Source organism: Trypanosoma cruzi, genomic scaffold (assembly GCF_000209065.1).
Source record: "Trypanosoma cruzi strain CL Brener 1047053516801 genomic scaffold, whole genome shotgun sequence".
Lineage (NCBI taxonomy): Eukaryota > Euglenozoa > Kinetoplastea > Trypanosomatida > Trypanosomatidae > Trypanosoma > Trypanosoma cruzi.
In genome coordinates, this window is record NW_001849551.1 from 161,007 (window position 1) to 182,056 (window position 21,050).

Sequence of the window (21,050 nt, forward strand, 5' to 3'; positions counted from 1 at the left end):
ATGCGGTAAGACCCAAAATTCCCCAATCACGAACGGTGGCAGCACACGCCCAACCAGAGAAAAGAAAAGAAAAACACGGCGGCAGGGTGTGGCTGTGTGTGTGGCGCTGCGAGTGTCTGCCAGCCCTGGCCGCAAAAGAAAACAAAACAAGAGGGAATAAATGTGTGCGCCGCCCCACAGGCCCTCGTCGCACGCCCACACGTCACGGCTTCCTCAGCGCGCCGTTCGTCGCGGCCCCTCCTCATGCGTGCAGCAGGCGAGGCGCACAGGGCCGTCGCCATGAGCGTGTCGGTGGGTGTGCGAGTGGAGCAGTTGGGCGGGAAACACACGGCACCCCTCACAGGAAGAATGCAGCAACAAACAATTAAAAGAGTAGAAAAGAAAAAAACGTCCATAGTGATTGCCCCAAAAGCAAAAAAGTGGGATGGGTATTAGAAGTTTGATAAAAGCAAAAAAAAAGTTTTTTTACAACAACAAAAAACAATAAGAAAAAACTAAAACACTTACCAAATAAAAACAAAACAGAAACAGTTACGGTGCTCCGCCCATGCAGCCAGGCAGGACGGCAGCGGTGCGTGTCGTGCAAAAGAGAGCACCAACGGGCCTGCATGGGCGTGCATGCATATATACAATGGGCACATTATGCGTGTGCTTCGTGGGGTGAGGTGAGGGCGAGAGTCCATGCAAGGGGAGACACACACAGAGAGAGAAGGAAGAGTGTGTGTGCGGGCGGTGCACGGCTCTCTCTCCCTCACTCTCACGCGGCCACCACCGCAGCAGCAGCCGCACACGCAACAACAAGAAGAAGAAGCAAAAGGGAGGAGGTGGCGTGGGAGACCGCGGTGCTGCTGTCACTGTCGCCGACCTTTTCCTTATTTACACTTTGGCGTTTTTCTGTCTGTGCAGTATCGGAAGGTTGAGAATTCTCCACAGTATTCTTTTCAGTGGATGTTTCCTTCTGAATTGGTGAAGAGCCTTCATTTGAAGATGTCGTTGCTGATTGTTCTTGACTGCCTGTCGATACACTCTCCGCAGTGTCCGAATTGGATACAGGATCCTCGCTATTTCCCTCTTGTTTTGCAGGTGAATCCGTGGATGCACTCGTGTTCTGGCCGCCATTCTTCTCTTTTTCTGGATTCGTTTTTGGATGATCAGTTTTTGGTTCCGGCAGTGATCCGTTTGATAATTCCAGTAAGGCTTTTCCTTTTTCTTGTAATTCTTTATTTTGGTCTTCTGGTGTATTAACTGTTTGAGGAATGTCTGAATCCCCGTCTTTTTTCTCTGGTTCTTCCGAAGACCGCTGTTCTTTTCCACTCAATGTAGAAGCGCCGCCAACATCTTGCCCCCTTGTTGTATCAGAGCCCCGTGACTGCGTTTCAACGACGGGCGTATCCGGTGCCTTTCCGTTGGGCAACTGGTGATTCTGATCCTTCGCCTCATCTCTTTGCAAAACTTTTTTTCCGGATTCACCTTGCAAGGTAGATGAAAGACTGGCACTGGTCCCCGTGCCAACACTACGGTCAGGTGACGAATCACCACCAGGAGTGACAGACCCCGAAGGATTACCTCCAACACCGGAAACACCAGCAGGAGGAAGGAGACCAGCACCAGGCACAGAATCAGTTTGACTGCTGCCAGAACCATCTTGTCTAGCAGAATTTAAACCGCTTCCGCCACCACCACCTCCTGGAGTAATGTCGGAACCAGCATCTTCTTCAGTATCCTCGGCTTGTATGACAGCAATGGGCAACGCTGGACGCAAAGAGAGCGTCGGCGAATTCTTATTACATCCACTCGCCAAATACGATGTTTTCTTTCCAAACCCTCCTGGCACCATGCAGACACCCGGTGAATTGTTGAGAGTGTCCCTCGCATAAACACCGCCGGCACCGCACCACAGCACGCAGAGGGCACACACCAGCAGCACACGGCCAGCCATCATCATCGCCATCACTCCTGTCACTTGCGTGCAGCCTTCAGCACAAACTAACCCCCCGTCAACGCAGAGTGAAAGCAAAAGGGGAGACAAGTCACACAACAGCCACGCACAGCCACCGCACAGCCACAAATGACAGCAGCACAAGCGCGCACGTCGACCTGCAAAACAGAAGCAAAAAAGCAATACCAAAACAATAAAAAAAGTAGTTGAGTGCCCAACAGGAGTCCCTCCGCCAAAAAAAAAAAAAAAAACATACCTCAGCAAAATTAAAATTTCACACGCCATGCAGCTCAGCAGGTCTGTGTTTTTGTATAAATACTGCCTGCATGAGAAAAAAAATATTACTGTTCCACCAGGCCACACAACACTCTTCACACTTCATTACGGCATCCGGCCTGTCCCTCCAATCCTCCATTCGTGCAGTCCGTGGGACGCACAGCAATGAGGCCGGCACCGCGTGTGGGCAACAGAAACAAAACAAGAGGAGAAACACGTCACCCATGACAGTGTGCAGCAACCGACCATTAAATAAAGGAACAGCAAGGATGCTTATCATTACAGGAAGGCAACAAAGCCAACAGTAAAATGTAAATAGCAAAAGAAAACACGCAGAGAACGCGGCACGTGTTCTTCGTGAGGAGTCGCAATGCCACACTCTTCGGCTCACAATACCGCCACAACTCCACACAATCCAAGAAGAAGCAGCAACACCCAATACACGCACACACGCACAGTGCTGCCAACAGTTAGCTCTCGCAGTGTCAATTGAGCGTCGTTGAGCAGGGCAAAGCAGTCGTGTAGACCCACACCGCTCCCGGAATACTGCGCGGTGAATTCTCGTAATTGGGGTTTGCTCTCGTGTCCAGAGGCATTGCGTTGAATCAATCCGCCCGCATCACCCTCAGCAACAAATCCACTGCCTGCAACGCCATTTTCTAAAACGAGATATTTGTGTCCAGTGGCGCTGCGCTCACTCACCTCGTCCGTGTTATCCGCAGCAACGTGTTCCCTGCCGCCATAAGTGGCAGACATGATCCCGGATGCATTCGACGACACCAATATTCTCGGACCGTTGGCAAAGGAAGGCCTCTTCTTGGATGCATTCGGGACCATCACTTCGTTCGGATTGCTGGCAAACTCAGGCCTCGTCTCGGACGTGTTGGTCGCCGTGTTGGATGCGGGACTCCGATCGACGGTGTTGGGTCCGTCAGCCGCCGCAGACCGTCGCCGATCCTCGTGTTGACGTGATGGCTCAGCATTCACTTGCGGCGCAGTTGTCCCACCAGATTTTGTGTCATCCTTCCCTTCACGGGGTGGCGGCAACTGACAGATGCCCGTCCGGTCAGCATCGCCGCTCCGTGCAGGCGGATGGATGGTTCCATCGGGAGAAAATTGACGCCACCACAATTCATAAGGGCCGGCGTATTTGTGCGTCGTCACATTCATCGTGAAGGCAACGGTGGCCCCTTCCTCTTCCGCTGCACAGCTGGCAGCACAGTTGCTACATGTGTGCACCGCATGGGCCACATGGCACACAGCACCCAGCTCACCATTCCTGCCATGCATGCGCACACCAAAGCCACTGAAACTATAATTCTCACACTGAGCCTCAGCACCGGCAGCAGAACACTACTTCCACGCCCACACACACAAGCACGCGATAGCTCAGGCTGCCGTCACTCGGAGCACACGACACATCCACCGGCACAACCACCGCATCCGCATCACCAGATACATCTCCAGCACTCCCAGCAGCCGCCACACACACGGACGAGCAGCAGCAGCACAAGAGCGCAAGGACCAACACGGCGTCGCACCGTCACCATCGTCACCATCGCAGTCATCGTCACGCGTAGTGGAGTCGCTGGAGTCAGTCAGCTGATCGGTGAGGCAGAAGAAAAGGAATGCAACGAGAGGGAGAGGGACGGAGCACAGCGGATACAGCGAGAGAGAGCAGACAACATGCGGAGAGGGCAGCAGGCCCAGCCGCACAGTTCACACACCACGAGACGGCATCCACGCAAGGAAGGCACACAACGCCAGCAGCCACCCACCATGCAGGAGAACACATCCACCACCATCTCCCCCAGCTCATCGCTACAGCCCCAGGGAAACAGCAAAAACGCCGCGGCCACCACACAACGCACACGGAGCGAGTGAACTCTCATCCATCCATTAGCTACGCGGCAGAAAAATTTCCAGCCATCCCGCCCTCAATGGGACACGGAGCCCAACTCAACGCAGTCGCACGCGATGCATCACACCCGCAGGAAAGGAGACTCGGGCTGCGCACTCCTCCCTTCTCCTCATGGCCACGGAGGAAGACAACAGCCGCCACACGCAACTGCCAGCATGCACTGCAAAAGGAGCATTCATATCCACTGCAATGTGCATCTTGTGGTTGTGTGGTTGTGTGTGCCTGCAGAAACACAAAACAAAACAAAAAAAAACAGCGACCAGAGCATGTGGAGAGACGCACAAAAATGTACAGCGGAGGTGCATGGCGGAAACAACAAGAAGAAGACCGCTCAAACTCATGACTGCACTGCAGCCCAAGCAATGGCAATTCACACAAGATTTATTTAAAAACCAAAAAAAAAAAAAAACAGCTTCCCCTTCGTCTTATATAAACCCCATCACACAAAATAATTATAAATAAAAAAGAAGTCGTCCATTACTGTTCCACACAAAATTTTAAAAATCGCCTGGCTGCCGTGTGGCCACAACAAACTGTCCGCATTTATTTTGCCCGCAAAAGAAAATTAAAAGATATTTAAATGTCTTTCAACCGTCTGACCCTCTGCGTGTCCGCACATCGTTTATATTTCATGCGGTCATCTGCGTGCTGCTGCTCCCCTCAGCCCTCTCATCGGCGCGTGAGTGCGGCCCGCAGAGCACAGTCACTCTTGTGTGTGGGGACTGAGAGAAGCACGCAGACATGACGGGAGTCGCGTCACTCCATCGGGAGAGTGAGCGCAGCAAAAGAAAAAATCATCGGAGGGGAGAGAAATGCTCACGAGGCCGACACCGAAGGGACTGCCGGCGCGAGAAATGCACACGCAAAGCAAAAACAAATTACTTTAAAGAAAAACACGGCGGCAGGGTGTGGCTGTGTGTGTGTGTGTGGCGCTGCGGGTGTCTGCCCGCCCTGGCCGCAAAGAAAACAAAACAAGAGGGAAGAAATGTGTGCGCCGCCCCACAGGCCCTCGTCGCACGCCCACACGTCACGGCTCCCTCAGCGCGCCGTTCGTCGCGGCCCCTCCTCATGCGTGCAGCAGGCGAGGCGCACAGGGCCGTCGTCATGAGCGTGTCGGTGGGTGTGCGAGTGGAGCAGTTGGGCGGGAACACACGGCACCCCTCGCAGGAAGAGTGCAGCAACAAACAATTAAAAGAGGGAAGAGTAGAAAAGAAAAGCGTCCATAGTGACTGCCCCCAAAAGCAAAAAAAAAGGAATGGTTTAGTAAAATATATAAACGCTCATAGAAGAAGCAAATTAAAAAAAGCAAATAAAAAAAATTAAATTTAGAAAAAAAAAAACAAAAAAAACATTTACGATGCACCGCCCATGCAGCCAGGCAGGACGGCAGCGGTGCGTGTCGTGCAAAAGAGAGCACCAACGGGCCTGCATGGGTGTGCATGCATATATACAATGGGCACATTATTGTGTGTGCCTCGTGGGGTGAGGTGAGGGCGAGAGTCCATGCAAGGGGACACACACACAGAGAGAGAAGGACGAGTGTGTGTGCGGGCGGTGCATGGCTCTCTCACACTCACTCTCACGCGGCCACCACCGCAGCAGCAGCCGCACACGCAACAACAACAAGAGGCAAAAGAGGGGAGGTGGCGTGGGAGACCGCGGTGCTGCCGTCACTGTCGCCTGTATTTGCGGTGGCATTTGTACGAAGGGCGCTTTTATTTTTCGCGGATTCTTCGCCACTTTCCGCGGGGTGTTCATGCTGTTGTTGTTGTTGGACTTGTGCTTCATCACTTTGCTGCCGCTCATTTTCCTCTTCCTCTTCTTCTTCTTGTCGTGTATGTCCAGTGCCGGATGTCGTTCCTGTCGGTCCTTCGGCTGGCGAGGTGTCGTTAGCCTCTGCAGCAGACGACTGATCTCCTGTTGAAGAGACCCCTGTTGTGTTAGATGGATTACTGCCTGGGGGCACCGCTGTACCACCACTGCTGCCAGCTGAAGGGTCAACACCAGGAGCATCAGTAGGGGCGGAAGGACCACCAGAATGACCAGGAGCGGAAGGAGGAGCAGCAGGAGCAGGAGCGGGAACAGCAGAAAGACCAGAAGAAACGCTGCCGGTGCCATGACCATCAGTAGAAGTTCCACTGCCACCACCACCAGAACCGCCTTTTTCACCAGCAGCAGAACCACCATCAGAATCTCCACCACGAGGAACACCAGCGTCGGAAGTCTCACTTGAATTCGAATTCTTCTGTGTACCACCAGAACCTCCAGCATCACCAGGACCAGGTCCACCAGAAGCACCAGTAGCACCAGCAGAACCACCTTTTCCAGCCGAGGCTTCGACAACAGTAATGGGCAGTACTGACCGCAAAGGCACCGTAATCGCAGTTTCATTACATCCGTCAGGCATGTGGAATCCATTCTCACCCAACACTCCCGACGCCATGCAGCCACCCAGTGCGTTGGTGTCAACGTCCCTCGCATAAACACCGCCGGCAACGCACCACAGCACGCAGAGGGCACACACCAGCAGCACACGGCCGGTCATCGTCATCGCCATCACTCCTGTCACTTGCGTGTAGCCTTCAGCACAAACTAACCCCCCGTCAACGCAGAGTGAAAGCAACAAAAGACACGGCACAGTAAAAAACAGCAGCAGAAGCAGCACGCATTTCATGAGAAATATTGAAACAATGAAAGTGAAAAAAGACACAATGCGCTGCAAGTAAAGAAAAGCACAGAAACCAAGGAAAAACAAAAGTAAACAGGCAGCAATAAAGTAAAACAGTAAAAACACACAAAAAAGAGCCGCACAGTATGGCTCCAGCGCGCACGCCTCTATCCTCAACAGTGTGTCCACGCAAACAGTTGTGTGCGTGTCGTGCGTATGCGTATGTTTGGGATGCGTTCAACGTGACGGATGTGGCGCACAGCACGGAGCACACAGCAGGGCAGCGGAAGCAAAAACACAATCATCATAATTGCTCTTACATTATGCATCGGACCACAGTGGACACACACATTTCCCCGTGGCTGAGTGCTGGCACACACAGCCCGCATACACCTCTTCAGCCCACAGTGGTGTACGTCAGCGCGGATGCGGCGAGCACCAGCGGGGCACACACCCACGCAGAGCTGCTGAGGCTGCCGTCAATTTCGCGAAGACGTGACGGTGCGGTGGTGGTCGTCGTGGTTGGCGCCTCTGTATTCATCGCCGTATTATTTGGTGCCTCTGGCGCGGTGGTTGTTGTAGTAGTCGTACTTGCAGTTGGTGCGTTTGTCGTAGTCGTCGTTTTTTGCACTGTGCAATCACAGCTTTTGAAATCGTTGCGGAGTTATCCGCAGCACTTGTTTTCGCTGACTGAACAGACGCAACTGGTGCATCTTGACTGTTGGCATTCTCATTGGCTTTCGGAACCGTTTTTTCTCCTACTTTGTTATTGTCTTGATCCGTTGGTGTAACGACCCCTGGACCTGGGCCCTCGTTTTTATCCTTCTGCCTACCGTCCGTCCCACTTATTCCCGGTTGTGGATCGGAATTCTGAACGGATTGAGCTGGTTTATCGCTACCCTCTGTCACACACACGGACGGGCGGCAGCACAGGACGAGCACCAACAGGGCGCACAGCAGACGGCACGTCATCATCGTGAGTGTGGTCGTTCAGTGGTGTGGAGCTGATCTGCACAGTGAGGGACATGGAGAGCAGCAGGGAGACGAGAGGTGCGGCAGACACACACAGAGGGCACACCACATGAGGAGAGGGCAGCAGCCAGGCATGCACCGTACGCCGCACACCACGCACGACACACACTCCAATCCACGGCAGCAGGCACACACACACAGCCCTGCCGCAACACCAACACACAGATGGAAGAGGGAGAAGCAAACAGGAGCGGCACACAAGGCTCCACCACATGCACATACGGCGAGAGCGGTCCGTCGTGTCTGCACCCCTCACGGAGGGTGCGCACACACACAAGAAGGTGCAGCGCACACAGCAACACAAAAGCAAAGTAACAGTAAAAAGGGAATGATCCTCGCACACCACGTGGATTGTTGGTCCACGGGAAGTGCAGCCAATAATTCGGTTTGTGTTGTTCCTGCCTTTCGCTGGTAAAGTGTTGCAATAGATGTTTGTTTCTCCTTTCGTTGCAGTGGCACCTGATTCCTCACCGTTTATTGCGGTGGAAATGAAAATATGTGAGTAGACTCCCACACACCAGAACGCACCTTCGCTCCTATTTATTGGTGCACAGAAGGGCATGTGTGTTTGGTGGTGCCTCGACCATATATTCCTCTGGGTGCACATTCCCCTGCAGGCTGAGGGCGGATGACGCTCCGTCGCGGTGCACCTCCCTCGCATGCCGCCCACCGTGATTCATCATGCATCACCCCCTCACACATTCCGTGGTGCCACACCGCTGATATTACTGCAGCCGCTGTGATTCCGCGTACCTCACGCATTTGATTTTGCCACAATACATCCGCTCGTGTGGCCGCCGCATCCAAAAAGCGGTGCCCAACACCGTGAGCGGCAGTCCACATCCTTGCATGTCCCAACGCAGTGGTGCTTGACTGTCAGCCAGGCGACACACAACAGGAGAGTATTGTGCTGGCAGTACAACACACGGAGCTGTAGTGAATGACTCGGGCGGGGACGCATCCATTTGTCGCAATGCAGTGAAAGGGAGTCGGGCAAAATAATGCCGGCTGCATTCACGACACCACATCCACAGCCAACGCATGCGACGTGATGTGTGTTTCACTGGTGCTGTGAAATGCCTGCAGACGACGTCACTAGTGGAGGCATGCCACCCATGATCAGCGGGCAGACAATAATCGGCATGGGAGGCCACAAGAGGCAGCAACGACGCCAGCAGCAGGAGCAGCTCTCTCTCTCTCTCTCTCCGTTGCCTTCGAGAAGAAAATAATCCACCAGCCACAGCTGACTGTGCCATCGTGACGCTCTATGCACGTCGTGGCTGCGCCAACACAACCTGTTCCCTGCAGCGCCTCAAAAAATGCCTCACTCCGTCCACTAAGTGCATCGGTGTGGGTGGTGCCTCGGCTGTTCGTGAGGACCACAACGATGTGAGGGTCACCGAGTCGCAGCATTTTTGTTGAGACGTTGTTGCATGGCACCTGCACACACACGCAGCGCTTGCATCCCTCCCTTTTGTGTCCGCCCTCCGCCGGAGTGGCCACACACACGGGCAGCAGCAAAATCACTTCACCCTTGATGACACAAAATCAACACAGACATCCCTCGCGACGCAAAGATCTCAGTTGCCAGCACGGGCCTCCTGCCGCTCTGCCATCGACGCTGAAACACGGCACAGTGCACGCACTTATTTCCCTCGTGTGCAGTCAGCCGTTTGCTTCACACATTCTTCGATGGGCTGACGTCCACAAATGCACGCCACAAATGCCACCGTGATCGCGCACGCTCTCGCGATGAGCGTCGGTGTGTGCATGGATCCGCTGCTCACACGTGCTGGCAGGCAGCCTGCAGCCGGTGCCCTCGTGCCAGCTCATCGGCTCCAGCACGGAAAAGAGAAAACGGCCAATTCCCGATGCACTTATTCCCACCAGCAGCACCAACACGCTGTTCGTCAGCCGTCATTCCTCAGCACATCCAGGAATGCCGAAAAGTGACGTGGAGCTGTCGGCCAGCAATGCCACAATCCCCGCACACATGTCGGCTCCACCAGAGAAAACACAAATTACAAGCGACACCCCTCACATGTCATCCGAACGTCATTCCGACACACCGCGACACGCCAAACAGAAGTATTCGTCACTCCATGCACCTCCCCACGCAATCACATAGTCCACGCACCACGCACGGCAGCAGCCCACACGCGGTCAAACAAATGTTCTTCACATCAGTGTTGTCCACGTGCTGCAGTGGGAAGTAAACAAAAGAGACGAGCCGCCAAACCCCAAAAGAGTGCCACGACTGGCCGAAAGTCAACGGAACGCAGCCACTCAAATGAATTCAGTCCTAATGACCTCAACCTCCCACCTTCTCCAACTAAAGCCCCAAGAGACGCAAATCAAACACCCCGTCAAATAAAGTCGCTGTGCAACACCAAGTGAAGCCGCAGTGCCTCCCGCTGTCATCCGGGACCGTTGTGGACGCCTTCACGGGGACAGACACCCACCGGATATTACGAACGGCGCTGTACACCTGCGACGCATCCGACGCTTTGGGAGGCACGTGCCTCACTATCACCAGAGACGCCCACGCGCCGTCGGACGCCCCACACAACCAATGACGCAAGTATACGTCAGAGTGACAACGAGGCATCCGCTAGCAATCACACCGCAGGCATCATCGCAAGCAGCACCAGCAGCGCTGCAGTCAACTGTGGGGTGCCATGGACCAACTGACGCATGACGTATGTAGAAGAAAGAGCGTGGCGGCTTTAGAAGGATACGAGTAGCTAACACTTCCTTAACAGGATGAAAACAGTATGGAAACAATAAGAAAAATTCAGGCGTCCACAGTCAAAGCAAGCCGCCGATCAAAAAAGCGGAATGGATGCACTCAAACACAACACAAATAAAACAATGAAAAAAACAAAAACAAGAGGCCGAAGCGTGGGACGACTAGCGCACACACACTCTCATTACTCCCGTAAAGCAAAACACACACACAGGGAGAGAGAGAGAGAGGTCGCCCACTCAATGCAATGGAAACAAAACAGAAACAGTTACGGTGCTCCGCCCATGCAGCCAGGCAGGACGGCAGCGGTGCGTGTCGTGCAAAAGAGAGCACCAACGGGCCTGCATGGGTGTGCATGCATATATACAATGGGCACATTATTGTGTGCCTCGTGAGTTGAGGGCGAGAGTCCATGCAAGGGGACACACACACACAGAGAGAGAGAAGGACGAGTGTGTGTGCGGGCGGTGCACGGCTCTCTCTCCCTCACTCTCACGCGGTCACCACCGCAGCAGCAACCGCACACGCAACAACAACAAGAGAAAAAAGAGGAGAGGTGGTGTGGGAGACCGCGGTGCCGCCGTCAATGTCGCCATACGTCACAGTATCATTTTTTTGTGCGGGGACCGTTTTCGCTGTATATGATGCAGCCTCACTGGCCGTGGGAGCAGCCTTGGTATTTACGGCATCAGGGTCATTGTGTTGTCCTTTGGGTTCAGGCCGTTGAGCATTGTCACCATCCTCACTCTCATTTCTCTTGACGACACCACTTTCACTTGCGGAGGTGGATTGCTCTGATGTTGCCGCTGGGCCATCGGTATGTGCATCCATCTTTATCGCCTCTTTTGTTGTTGTGTCTTCACTGTTTTGCTCAAGCACGCCATCCGCTGAAGGCGGTTTCGGTGCTGCGGACTCTTTTTCGCTTCGTAAAGGTGGCGCTTTGTGCTTTTCATCTGTTGAATTGTGTGAAGCTTTTCGTGCCGGCGGTATTCCTCTTCCTTCTTCTGGATCTCCCGCCTCTCGTGATCGCGCTGCGGGTGTATCTACTCCTGGTGATGGCGATACTGCCGATGTTTGCTGTTCTGGTGACGGTGGTGGTGGTTGTGTCATTGTTACTGTTGTACCTTGATGCTGCAGTTGGCCGTCGGCAGACAACACGCTGGAAGGGCCGTGTGCCTCCACGCCACTCCGTCCTGCCTCGTTTTTACCTGCTTCCTCACTCGTACCCCGAATGTTCGCTTTTTCTTTTTTACGAGAGGACTCTGGATTTTCTTCGAGTTTTGAAACCTTTTGTGTATCTTTGTTGGTCTCTACAAGGATTCTTTCCCGCGGCTCATTCGTTTCTGGAGATTCCAATTTTAAATTAGGGGGTGCACCGCTTTTATTCTCTGAACCACCAACTTCAGGGGGAATGGAAGATCGAGAAGCACCAACAACAGTAGAAAACTCCGAGGCAGAAACTCCACTTTTGTTAGAATTTCCATTTTCTTCAAAACCGCCACCACCAGAACTGTCGTCATTAGGGACCAGAGACAAACGATTACCAACACCAGTTTGACCAACATCGGATTCCGGTGGGTCTTGTGGCGCTTTAGGTGCTTTGAGTGCTTCCGGTAACCCGGTTACTGGCGGTGGTGATGGTGGTACCGAAAGTGAATCTGGATAAATATCGGTTGAATCGGAAACACTTTCGCCAGTCGAGGCTTCGACGGCAGTAATGGGCAGTGCTGACCGAAAAGGCACCGTAATCGCAGTTTCATTACATCCGTCAGGCATGTGGGATCCATTCTCACCCAACACTCCCGACGCCATGCAGCCACCCAGTGCGTTGGTGTCAACGTCCCTCGCATAAACACCGCCGGCAACGCACCACAGCACGCAGAGGGCACACACCAGCAGCACACGGCCGGCCATCGTCATCGCCATCACTCCTGTCACTTGCGTGCAGCCTTCAGCACAAACTAAACCCCCGTCAACGCAAAAAGCAAAAGGAGAGACAAGTCACACAACCACGCACCGTCCCATCCAGCAATGAGAGTCACACATCACCACAACAACAATTAGGCGGGCGCGGTTCAACAACAATCAAAAAACAAAAGAGGGCGCTCCTCGCCCGTGCACCGTTCCTCACACTCCCACAGTCACCACTACTGTTGTTCCCTCTCTCCTCAGTCCCTCACAGGCACGACACACTCACTCCAACACGCGCCCCTCCCAGCACAGGCAGTCCGTCATGCGTTCCCGCTGCGCCGCAACGTCGTGCCGCCCCTCCTCCCCAATCATGAGCGCAACGCCCAACGCGTACTGGCGCACGTGCTCCATGCGCCGCAACCACACGCGGATCAGGTTGGCCGTCATGCACTGCATCTTGTTGTCCTCCTTGTACATGAAGCAGACCCTCACACCCTCTCAATCCACAGCCTGGGAACTGCGAGAGGCGGCCGAGTAGTGCCACGTGTCTGAAGATCCAAATGTACGGAAACAACGGCCATCCTCACTCCCTCACAAATCTCCACTCCCTTCACTGTCCCGCACACAAGGGCGGTGTCATGGCGAGGAGAAACACAACGCAAATACGAGGGCAGCAAAAAGCAGTGCCATCGGCGTCGCACCGCAGGATAGAGCCATGCGCACAGCAAACACGGCGGCAAAGAGAGGGACGGGCACATACAAGTAACCACCGCAGTCCTTCACTTCTCCCTTCCCCGGCGGATTGGCGTCCCACACTCACAGTGAGGCACGGCGCACACAGTCCGCTCCCTCCATGTGCACTCAGCAGGCCGCCGCCCAGTCGCCCTCGTGCCATCGCAAAGGGGAACACAAACAATCGCCGTCGCGGAACATCGATGCCTCCAGCAGGAAAGAAGAGAAAAAAGAGGAACGAGGGCATGTCAACTGCACAGTCAGCAGAGGAACACTCAACGGGACACGGAGACACACAGTGACAGCAGATACGGTAACTACAGAAACAAGCCGCGGGGATTTAAAAAAAAGAAAAAGGGCGGGGGTCCGGGATAACTCCCAAAAATAAAAGGAAAAATTGATGCGGCAGGACTTTTATTTCATGTGCCACGCAGCACGAAGCGACCGTGTGTATATACACATTGCCCGCACCAGGAAAAGAAAAAGGGAAATTAAAATAAATAAAAGAGATTGCACTGTTCCACCAGCCCACACAACATCCCTCACATTTCATGCGGCATCCGGCTTGCTCTTCCTAACCTCGTTTCGTGCAGTCCGTGGAACGCGCAGCCGCAGGGCCGGCACCGCGTGTGGGCAAAAACAAAAGCAAACAAGAGCGGGAAACACGTCGCTCATTACAGTGTGCAGCAGCCGAACATCACGCAAAGAAACAACAGTACTTACTGCTCCAGCTGAACTGCATTAAAAAGACATTTAAAAGTAAAAACATTAAAGAAATAAAGGATAAGTGAAAAAGGGTGGACAGTGCGGCACGTATTCTCCGTGAGGCGTCGCAGATCCGCACTCCGTGGCTCAGAAAGCTGCCACCACCCAAATACAACCCCAGTAGAAGCAGCAACACACACGACACGCACACACGCACGGTGTTGTTAGCGCCTAAATCACGCAGTGTCAATTCCACGTCGTTGGGAGAGGCGAGGCGGTCGTCGGGACTCACGCCGCTCCACACCCTGCGAGGTGACTATTTGTAATGGAAATTCGTGTCCAGGGCGTGGTGCTCATTCATTTCTCTTCGGTAATATTCCCAGCAATGTGCTCCCTGACGCTGTCAAACACTCGAATCTTCTCGGGTGGTGTCGGAGCCGCTTCCCTCGTCGGAACGGGGGCCCTGTCCTTGGGTGCACGCATCGCAGTGGAATTCAGTGGGCAGCTGTACAGAAAGACGTCAGTCACCGTCACATGGGATTAGTGCCCACAGCACGCGCCAAAGCAAAACCTCAGGACCTCAGGTGGCTTCTGACCTGTTAACGGCACCTCTTCCTATTCCGCCAGCAACAGACCGTCAATGTGCACAGAGGCCTTGTTGCCTTGCAGCATAAGTGCCACTCGATTTTCTTCGGCTCCCAAGTGCTCCTCCGTGTTGTTGTCGTCCCTTCGAACGCCGTCTCCCGCTTCTTATTTTGGCTGCACGACAGTCCCATGGTACGATTGGACGCAGTGTCCGCCAGCACCGCAGTCAGTGGAGGAGTGTTCCCACTCGGGGCCTCTTCGATGGTCACCGATGCCACAAGTGTGAAGTGGTGGCTCAAGAATACATGACGCACTTCATCATCCCGAGTGTTCACGGACCATATTGCCCTGGACTCAAGTCCCGTGAATCGGAACCCATCGTTGTCCTTCACTGCATTCGTCACCGTCGCATGCAGGCAACGGTACTCGTCGTTCCACGTGCCATCACTGGCCGCATCGGACAAAACTGCCACCAGACCCGCCGTGGGTATTGACACGCTGGAGAAGAAGGCGTCCTTTTGCACCCCAGCACTGAGGACAGACTTGATTGCACTCACTTCCTCCGTCAGGCGGGAAAGTGAAACGGCACGGCCCTCACCGTTGCCCCTCCGTCGTAAAAGATGCAAATCCCCGTCCGAGTGCAGCAGGGTGCTGGCGAGCTCCCAATTCACAGCACTGTCCATGCCAACCGGCCCAACATAAAACGAGCCGTTGTTGTCCATGACCCAAACGTAAAGCGGATTGGCCCTATTCTCCACCGAGGCGTGCCCTCTCTGAGTGCACAGCATGACCTTCCTTCCCTCAATGGTCGCGGTGATGAGGGCATCCACACGCAGGCTTTCTTTCTGAGAGGCTCCCGATCCTGCGTTGACCCACACGCCTAAAAGGTTCCCGATGGCCTCCGTCCACGTTGTCCCCATGTCACGCGACTCGTACACCCTCTGGCCATTCTCGCAGTCAACAATCATGTGAAGTGATCCCTCCCACTCGCTGACGCGGGGTTAAGGCATTCCGCAGGGGACATGCCCTCAGTGAGCGCCCAGCTGCTGCCGTTGTCCGTCGAGTAAATGGTCATGGAGCAAACGTATTCTGCCTCATTCCTCGCCATCAGTGGAAACAGGAGGGTGCCATTGTCCATCACAACACCTGCGCCACCAGAAGCAATGAACTCCGTCCGTTCACCTTCGTGAGAAGCAGAAGAGATCAGCTTCGAGAGTGTTTGGGGCCGCCCCATTCGATCCGTCCACTCTGCTTGCCACCCGTGGGATTCGTGACATCGCCCACAACAAGTTGCAGCTCCAAGCCGCCCTCTCTCCAGCACTCACCTTCGTAGGACACATCCGAGCCTCCCGCAAGAAGAAACACTCCGTGGCCCTTCGGGATTGTTGTGGAGTGGTGCACAACACCCAGACCCTCCTTTCCCTCCGCTGCACCGAGCACAGTGTGTGCCCTCCATGTATCTTTTATTGGACTCACCAACAAGAGTGGAACAATTCTACGCAGGGTCAATGTACCCCGCAACAAAATCGGAAGAAAAGGGCTTAGTTAATTGACCACCTTGACATTCGGCATCCAAATGTGACCCTCGGCAAAAGCAGCCACCACTCCACCAGCACTGACGAGAAAGGGTGAAGCAAACGAATCCCTCGTCGTACCCGGAACAACCTCATCCCTCGGCTGCAACACCTTCGTCTGTGGAAAAAATAGATCGACCCTCTCCGGCTCCTGAACACTTCTTAAATCATTCTTGCCATCATTCTCCTTTGCAGGCGTGGCTCCACAATTACCGCAGCGCAACGTCACAAAAAGAAAAAAGGAGGAGCAACACCGCGGAAGCAAACACACGCCGGGACATGTTGGGCCTCTGCGGCTCACTCTCTCCTCCTTCCCTCCTCATTCAGCTGGATCCGGTCACGCGGCGACGGTTGTGTGTGCGGGGTGCCATGACAGCCGCAACACGTGAGAGCATATAAATATGTGTGTGTGTGCGGTGTGTGTGTTGATCCTTTCAGTGCCTTCGAACTTCACAGTATCGATTCGCGTTTGTTTTCCTTCCCAGTTTGAGTGTGTTTGCGAGCAGGAAATCAAATTAAAATTTAAAAAGCACCAAAACAGAGCGTGGCAGAAGAAAGGGTGGCGCCGCCATCCACAGTGTAACACACCAGCGTCGTCGTAACCGCTACAGTAATTACTCTCCCCGTCAACAACGGCTCAAGTACTGTGGGGCCGCAGGCAGAAGCAGAGACACTGACGTTTGCGCACGGGCCAATACACCCTCCGGCAAACGGCACCAACCAACAGACAGCCAGCAGAAAGTAAGTGCAAGAAAAATCCCAAGTGCTGCGGGATCCTTGCAAGCAGCGCTCCCTCACTGCAGGGCCTCTATTAAAGCGTTCCCCGCCGCAACATCCCCGCAACCCGCTCGGCGTGTCGGTGGATGTTCCCGTTCACCGGAACAAAAACAGCGGGATGCTCCGGCAGGGATCGAAGACACACAGAGCGCACCGTCGACGCGACCAACGGGCGTAGGCTCTCGTGAAGTGAGATCCCACAACCGTGATCCCTCCATTGACTCTCCTGGACGTGAAGGAGGCATGAAATGTCCTCTTCTCTACAGTAGTCCCGAAACGCAAAAAGTACCGCAGGACATCCCGCGCAGCCACGGCCTCCTCAGCAGCCCGACAGTCCACGCCGTCGCACCGCTCCTCAAGAGGTCGCCAGGCCCGGTAAAGCAAGCAAAAGGGGACCAGCAATTCGGTCAGGGCGTTCAGCAAAATAAGGCACAGCAGTCGGGTAGGCGCGGCCCATCCACGTCCTCCCCCTCAACCGACCCACCACACAGTCGGATCACACACCCAAAAAGAGCAGTGGCGCCCAAAAAAATAACACGGACACTAACGCCTCGTGCTCTCCTCAATGTAGTTTCACGGCACATCCGAGGCATCACAAGAAGAGACAAATACTTACATTCCGTCGGCATAAGCACGGGAATAAAGCGCGGATTCCGCCCCGTGAACTCCCATCCAAATAGTCTCGGCCACAGAGTGTCTGTCGCCGACCCTCAGGAAGGGCTGATGCATCGACTGCCGCTGAACGATGCCTCAGCGATGCAACAAAAAGAGCCACTGTCTCTCGAGGTTAGTCACCAGCCTTTCCTCCCATTGAAAGGAAAAAAGCAAAGTGACGGTGTGGGCGTGTCTAGCTGACAGAAATGGAGGAATTGACTCCAGCAGCAGAACAAATTGAACTGATCCTCCTCCCGAAACCTTCAAAGACACCGGTCGGTCAGCTGCCGAGGTTGACGGCGCGGAGGACAACACCTTGAATGCATGGAGCACTGCAGCGGCCTGAATATATTCTGCAATATCCGCGGTCAGTCAATGAACGCACAACAAAGGGACAGCAAGTCCAAAGGGGCGTGTGAACCCGTCAACGATCACCCGCGCCGGAGGATCGCCACTCCCACCCTCTGGGGGCACCTCAATGACGCTAAATATTTCCACCGCATGGCATAAAGCAGTGCCTTGCAGCACCCCATGCAGTGCAGCAATAGAAAACCATCTCAAACACGGCGTGCGACAAAGATACCAAGGGAAGGTGCAGCAAATGCCCTCCGCATCTCAGCAGCTCCAAACATCCAGTAAAAGGCAGAAGCGTCATACAGTACCCACGGACTCACCGAATATGGCGTCAAAAGGCAGCGAAATGTCAGACGCCGAAGGACCCGCATTTCCCCTCCGTGACACCTCCACGGATGAATACAAACGCCGTGCCCTGCGGCCTCTCGACCCCTTCGAGGCAACGTTGCGGCCACATGGCGATGGCCCAACGTGGCTGGCAATCAGATCCAGTCGTCGCGGCAAAACAGTACAGAAAGTAGGGTGGTGGGCCCGCACATTCGTCTCGTCGATGCCTGCCTCAGCTGCAAGAGTAAAACTCGTCTTCCCAACAGCCACGCTTCGGGTGGCTGAAACAACTGCCCTCACACCGGCAACAACATCTGCAAGCGCCTGTAATTCCTCGACACAGCCCGTCAGAAAAAACCAAAGCGGCACTCAATCCCTGCAGCCACACATCCCTCGTAACCATTTGCAAACTCATTGTCCTCCAGAAACACCCGAACAACATAACAGGAAGACCGTCCATTGCTGGCAAGGGTCAAGAACACGTCGCTTTCATCCTGCTACAGATGATTGTGCCTCCTGCGTAACGCGGCCACAAGTACGCGGTGCGCCAACACCGAAACGGTGGACATGTCGCCCCACGACCCTCCCTCACCACAGAAGTCCAAGAAGTGCAACAGACCATCCTCTCACCGAAGAAAAAGCCCAATGGAGCGGGCACTGCAGTGTGCGGACCACACAGCAGAAACTCCCTCAGAGAACGAATGCTCTTGAATGCCCTTCAGAAGGGGCCAGCGGGTTGGCCGTGAAGCCAACAGACACCGGAGAGCCACCTGCTCTGCATGCATCCAATGGCGCAATCGAGCGCAGTGTTACATGGCACATCAAAAATCCCATTCTCGTCTCCGTCTGTGCGGGCATGACAGTCCTGCCTTCATCCCTCGTCCTCACAAACTATTCCACAGGGTCCTTTGACCAAATACCGCCACACTGCAATATGCCAGCGGATAAGTGATCTTTATACCGCACACAATAATAAAATGTTCCCCGCGTCGAGGACCGCAGTGAAAACGAGCACAACGATGAGCAACACGAGGGTTGTCGGTGCTCGAATTCATCACAACACTCTACCCCCCGCTGGTTCAGGCCTCTGCCACACGACGAGGCACAGATGGAGCATCATTTGCACGCAACATAGTGAAATCCGCAAGAACATCGTCAGAGTCATACAGGACGCAACAACCACCAGCACGGTCAGCAGCCGTTGTGGGCATATTCTGCAAAACATGATCCACGCCCACAGAGAACTTGTTGTCCAGCTGCACAAATATTTTATTGTTGGGCCAAGCAACGTGGGACCAAAAACGACGACACCAGTCGATATTCGGCCGTGGAATCGCCAGTGAGAGCCATTGATTGGAATAAACACCAAAGCCACCAACGGCCAACAAGAGCTGCAACAAGGCATTCGTACTTCAATCAAAGAACGGATTCGTCTCCCCCATGAAGAAGAAAGAACAATATTTTCCTCCTTACAGAGCCTTCCAGCAATGAAACACTACCATGCGATCCGCCCTTATCGGCACTACTCAGGAGCACAAGAACTGTGCAATTTGTGGAGGGCGCTGCAATCAAGCAAATTAGATGCTACACGGTGGCAAACAGGCTCCTCACAGGCCAAGCATCAACCGGTCGCGAGCAGCATGTCTCCTCATGGGCTCTCCGTTTTGGTTCCAACCGAGACGGAAGACTTTCGTCGCTCAGCACCAACCCCGCGTTGCGTCGTGTCGTCAAGGAATCAAGTGAGGACGACGGAGCACATCATCAGGGAAATCGCCCTCATTTGTGGAAAACGGCATCGCACACGCCGGAAACAGGTGCGCATGGTGTCCCTCCACGTCAGCTGCGCAGCCTGTCAGCTGAAGGAAAATTAGGTGAAACGGAAGTCAGCGCACTCACCTCCACCCCAGGCAGTTTAATCAGGACGATCAACGCACCATGCTGGAGGCTCCACACTTGTTGAGGGATATCGTGACGCTCTGACGCGTCCACGTGCGTGTTCACACAATGTCCTACTTCCTTTTCCCCCGCCGCACACGCCCGCACCGTCTCTTAAGCCACATCCAGGAGGGATCGGATGGCGAGTGGCACCTGGTCAGCCAGCAGCGTTCCAGTCCTTAAGGCTCCGAATACCGAAGCCCCAAAATCAATGGCCATCAATCAATGATGTCGCTGACACAATGCCTCCTCGGGCCAACGCCACACACTTGTTCCAGAGTACATGTTATCCCATGCCTCGCTGACGCCGCCCTCAGCATCCTCTACGGGTACACCGTGCATTCACTCCCAAAATGCGGATGTGGAGTGCACCTCAATAATAACTGCACAATGGGCCTGCAAAGTGCTCGCTAAAAGTTGTCATTGTGTTGGGTGGCAGGGCAACGCAATCACACCTCGCGGCTCCTCAGGAGATCAAACAAGATAGCAACAATCATTCAACTGAGATGGGCTTCGCAAGCCCCTTGCGACTTTTTGTCCGATGGGGTGCTTCAGTGCATATGAAACCTTGACCGCGGGACGGAATGCCTATGCGCTCTAAAAACGTAAGCATGAACTCACGGGAGAAGAATAAATAAAATAACGGAGGCAAAATGCCACAATTAAGAAAAAACGATGGAAAAAATGTATGAAGCAATATAGATATGAAAATAAGCAACGATCAATGAATAGGCATAACGATATGGGTATGACTACAAAAGCGATAATTTATTTGCTGATGATGTGTATAGATGTGCATATCTCCCTTCCTTCCCCTAAAATTCGACAGATTGCTTGGTTTCTTGGTTTATTGATTGCTATTCTATTGACTGTACATGTATATACAGATAGGTATATAGTTGTCGATACTAATA

General features: G+C 53.8%; 4 protein-coding genes and 3 pseudogenes across 4 annotated transcripts, besides 8 other annotated features; all 7 read right to left on the reverse strand.

Moving 5' to 3' along the window:
- Window positions 1-6,173: a sequence feature (areas not merged during assembly with more than two copies in the genome that could not be assigned to a particular haplotype).
- Window positions 758-1,951, reverse strand: Tc00.1047053510629.10 (mucin-associated surface protein (MASP), putative; the record flags this gene model as incomplete). Its single annotated transcript, XM_816223.1, has 1 exon — window positions 758-1,951. The coding sequence occupies one exon, from the start codon at window positions 1,949-1,951 to the stop codon at window positions 758-760; it is 1,194 nt and encodes a 397-aa protein (XP_821316.1).
- Window positions 4,582-4,602: a sequence feature (AT_rich).
- Window positions 5,421-5,485: a sequence feature (A-rich).
- Tc00.1047053510629.30 (mucin-associated surface protein (MASP), putative) lies at window positions 5,716-6,693 on the reverse strand (the record flags this gene model as incomplete). The annotated part of the gene is made up of 1 exon (XM_816224.1): window positions 5,716-6,693. One exon carries the CDS (start codon window positions 6,691-6,693, stop codon window positions 5,716-5,718), a length of 978 nt encoding a protein of 325 aa, XP_821317.1.
- Window positions 6,135-6,224: a microsatellite.
- Window positions 6,174-6,416: a sequence feature (haploid, non-Esmeraldo-like haplotype).
- Window positions 6,272-6,338: a microsatellite.
- Window positions 6,417-6,502: a sequence feature (areas merged during assembly that could not be assigned to a particular haplotype. This can correspond to areas where the two haplotypes were merged or to regions with more than two copies in the genome that were merged during assembly.).
- Window positions 6,503-21,050: part of a sequence feature (areas not merged during assembly with more than two copies in the genome that could not be assigned to a particular haplotype) that runs on past the window's edge.
- Window positions 7,201-7,779, reverse strand: Tc00.1047053510629.44 (annotated as a pseudogene).
- Tc00.1047053510629.60 (uncharacterized protein) lies at window positions 8,562-9,092 on the reverse strand (the record flags this gene model as incomplete). Its single annotated transcript, XM_816225.1, has 1 exon — window positions 8,562-9,092. One exon carries the CDS (start codon window positions 9,090-9,092, stop codon window positions 8,562-8,564), a length of 531 nt encoding a protein of 176 aa, XP_821318.1.
- Tc00.1047053510629.70 (mucin-associated surface protein (MASP), putative) lies at window positions 11,075-12,508 on the reverse strand (the record flags this gene model as incomplete). The annotated part of the gene is made up of 1 exon (XM_816226.1): window positions 11,075-12,508. One exon carries the CDS (start codon window positions 12,506-12,508, stop codon window positions 11,075-11,077), a length of 1,434 nt encoding a protein of 477 aa, XP_821319.1.
- Window positions 14,217-16,370, reverse strand: Tc00.1047053510629.80 (annotated as a pseudogene).
- On the reverse strand, window positions 17,072-20,770 carry Tc00.1047053510629.101 (annotated as a pseudogene).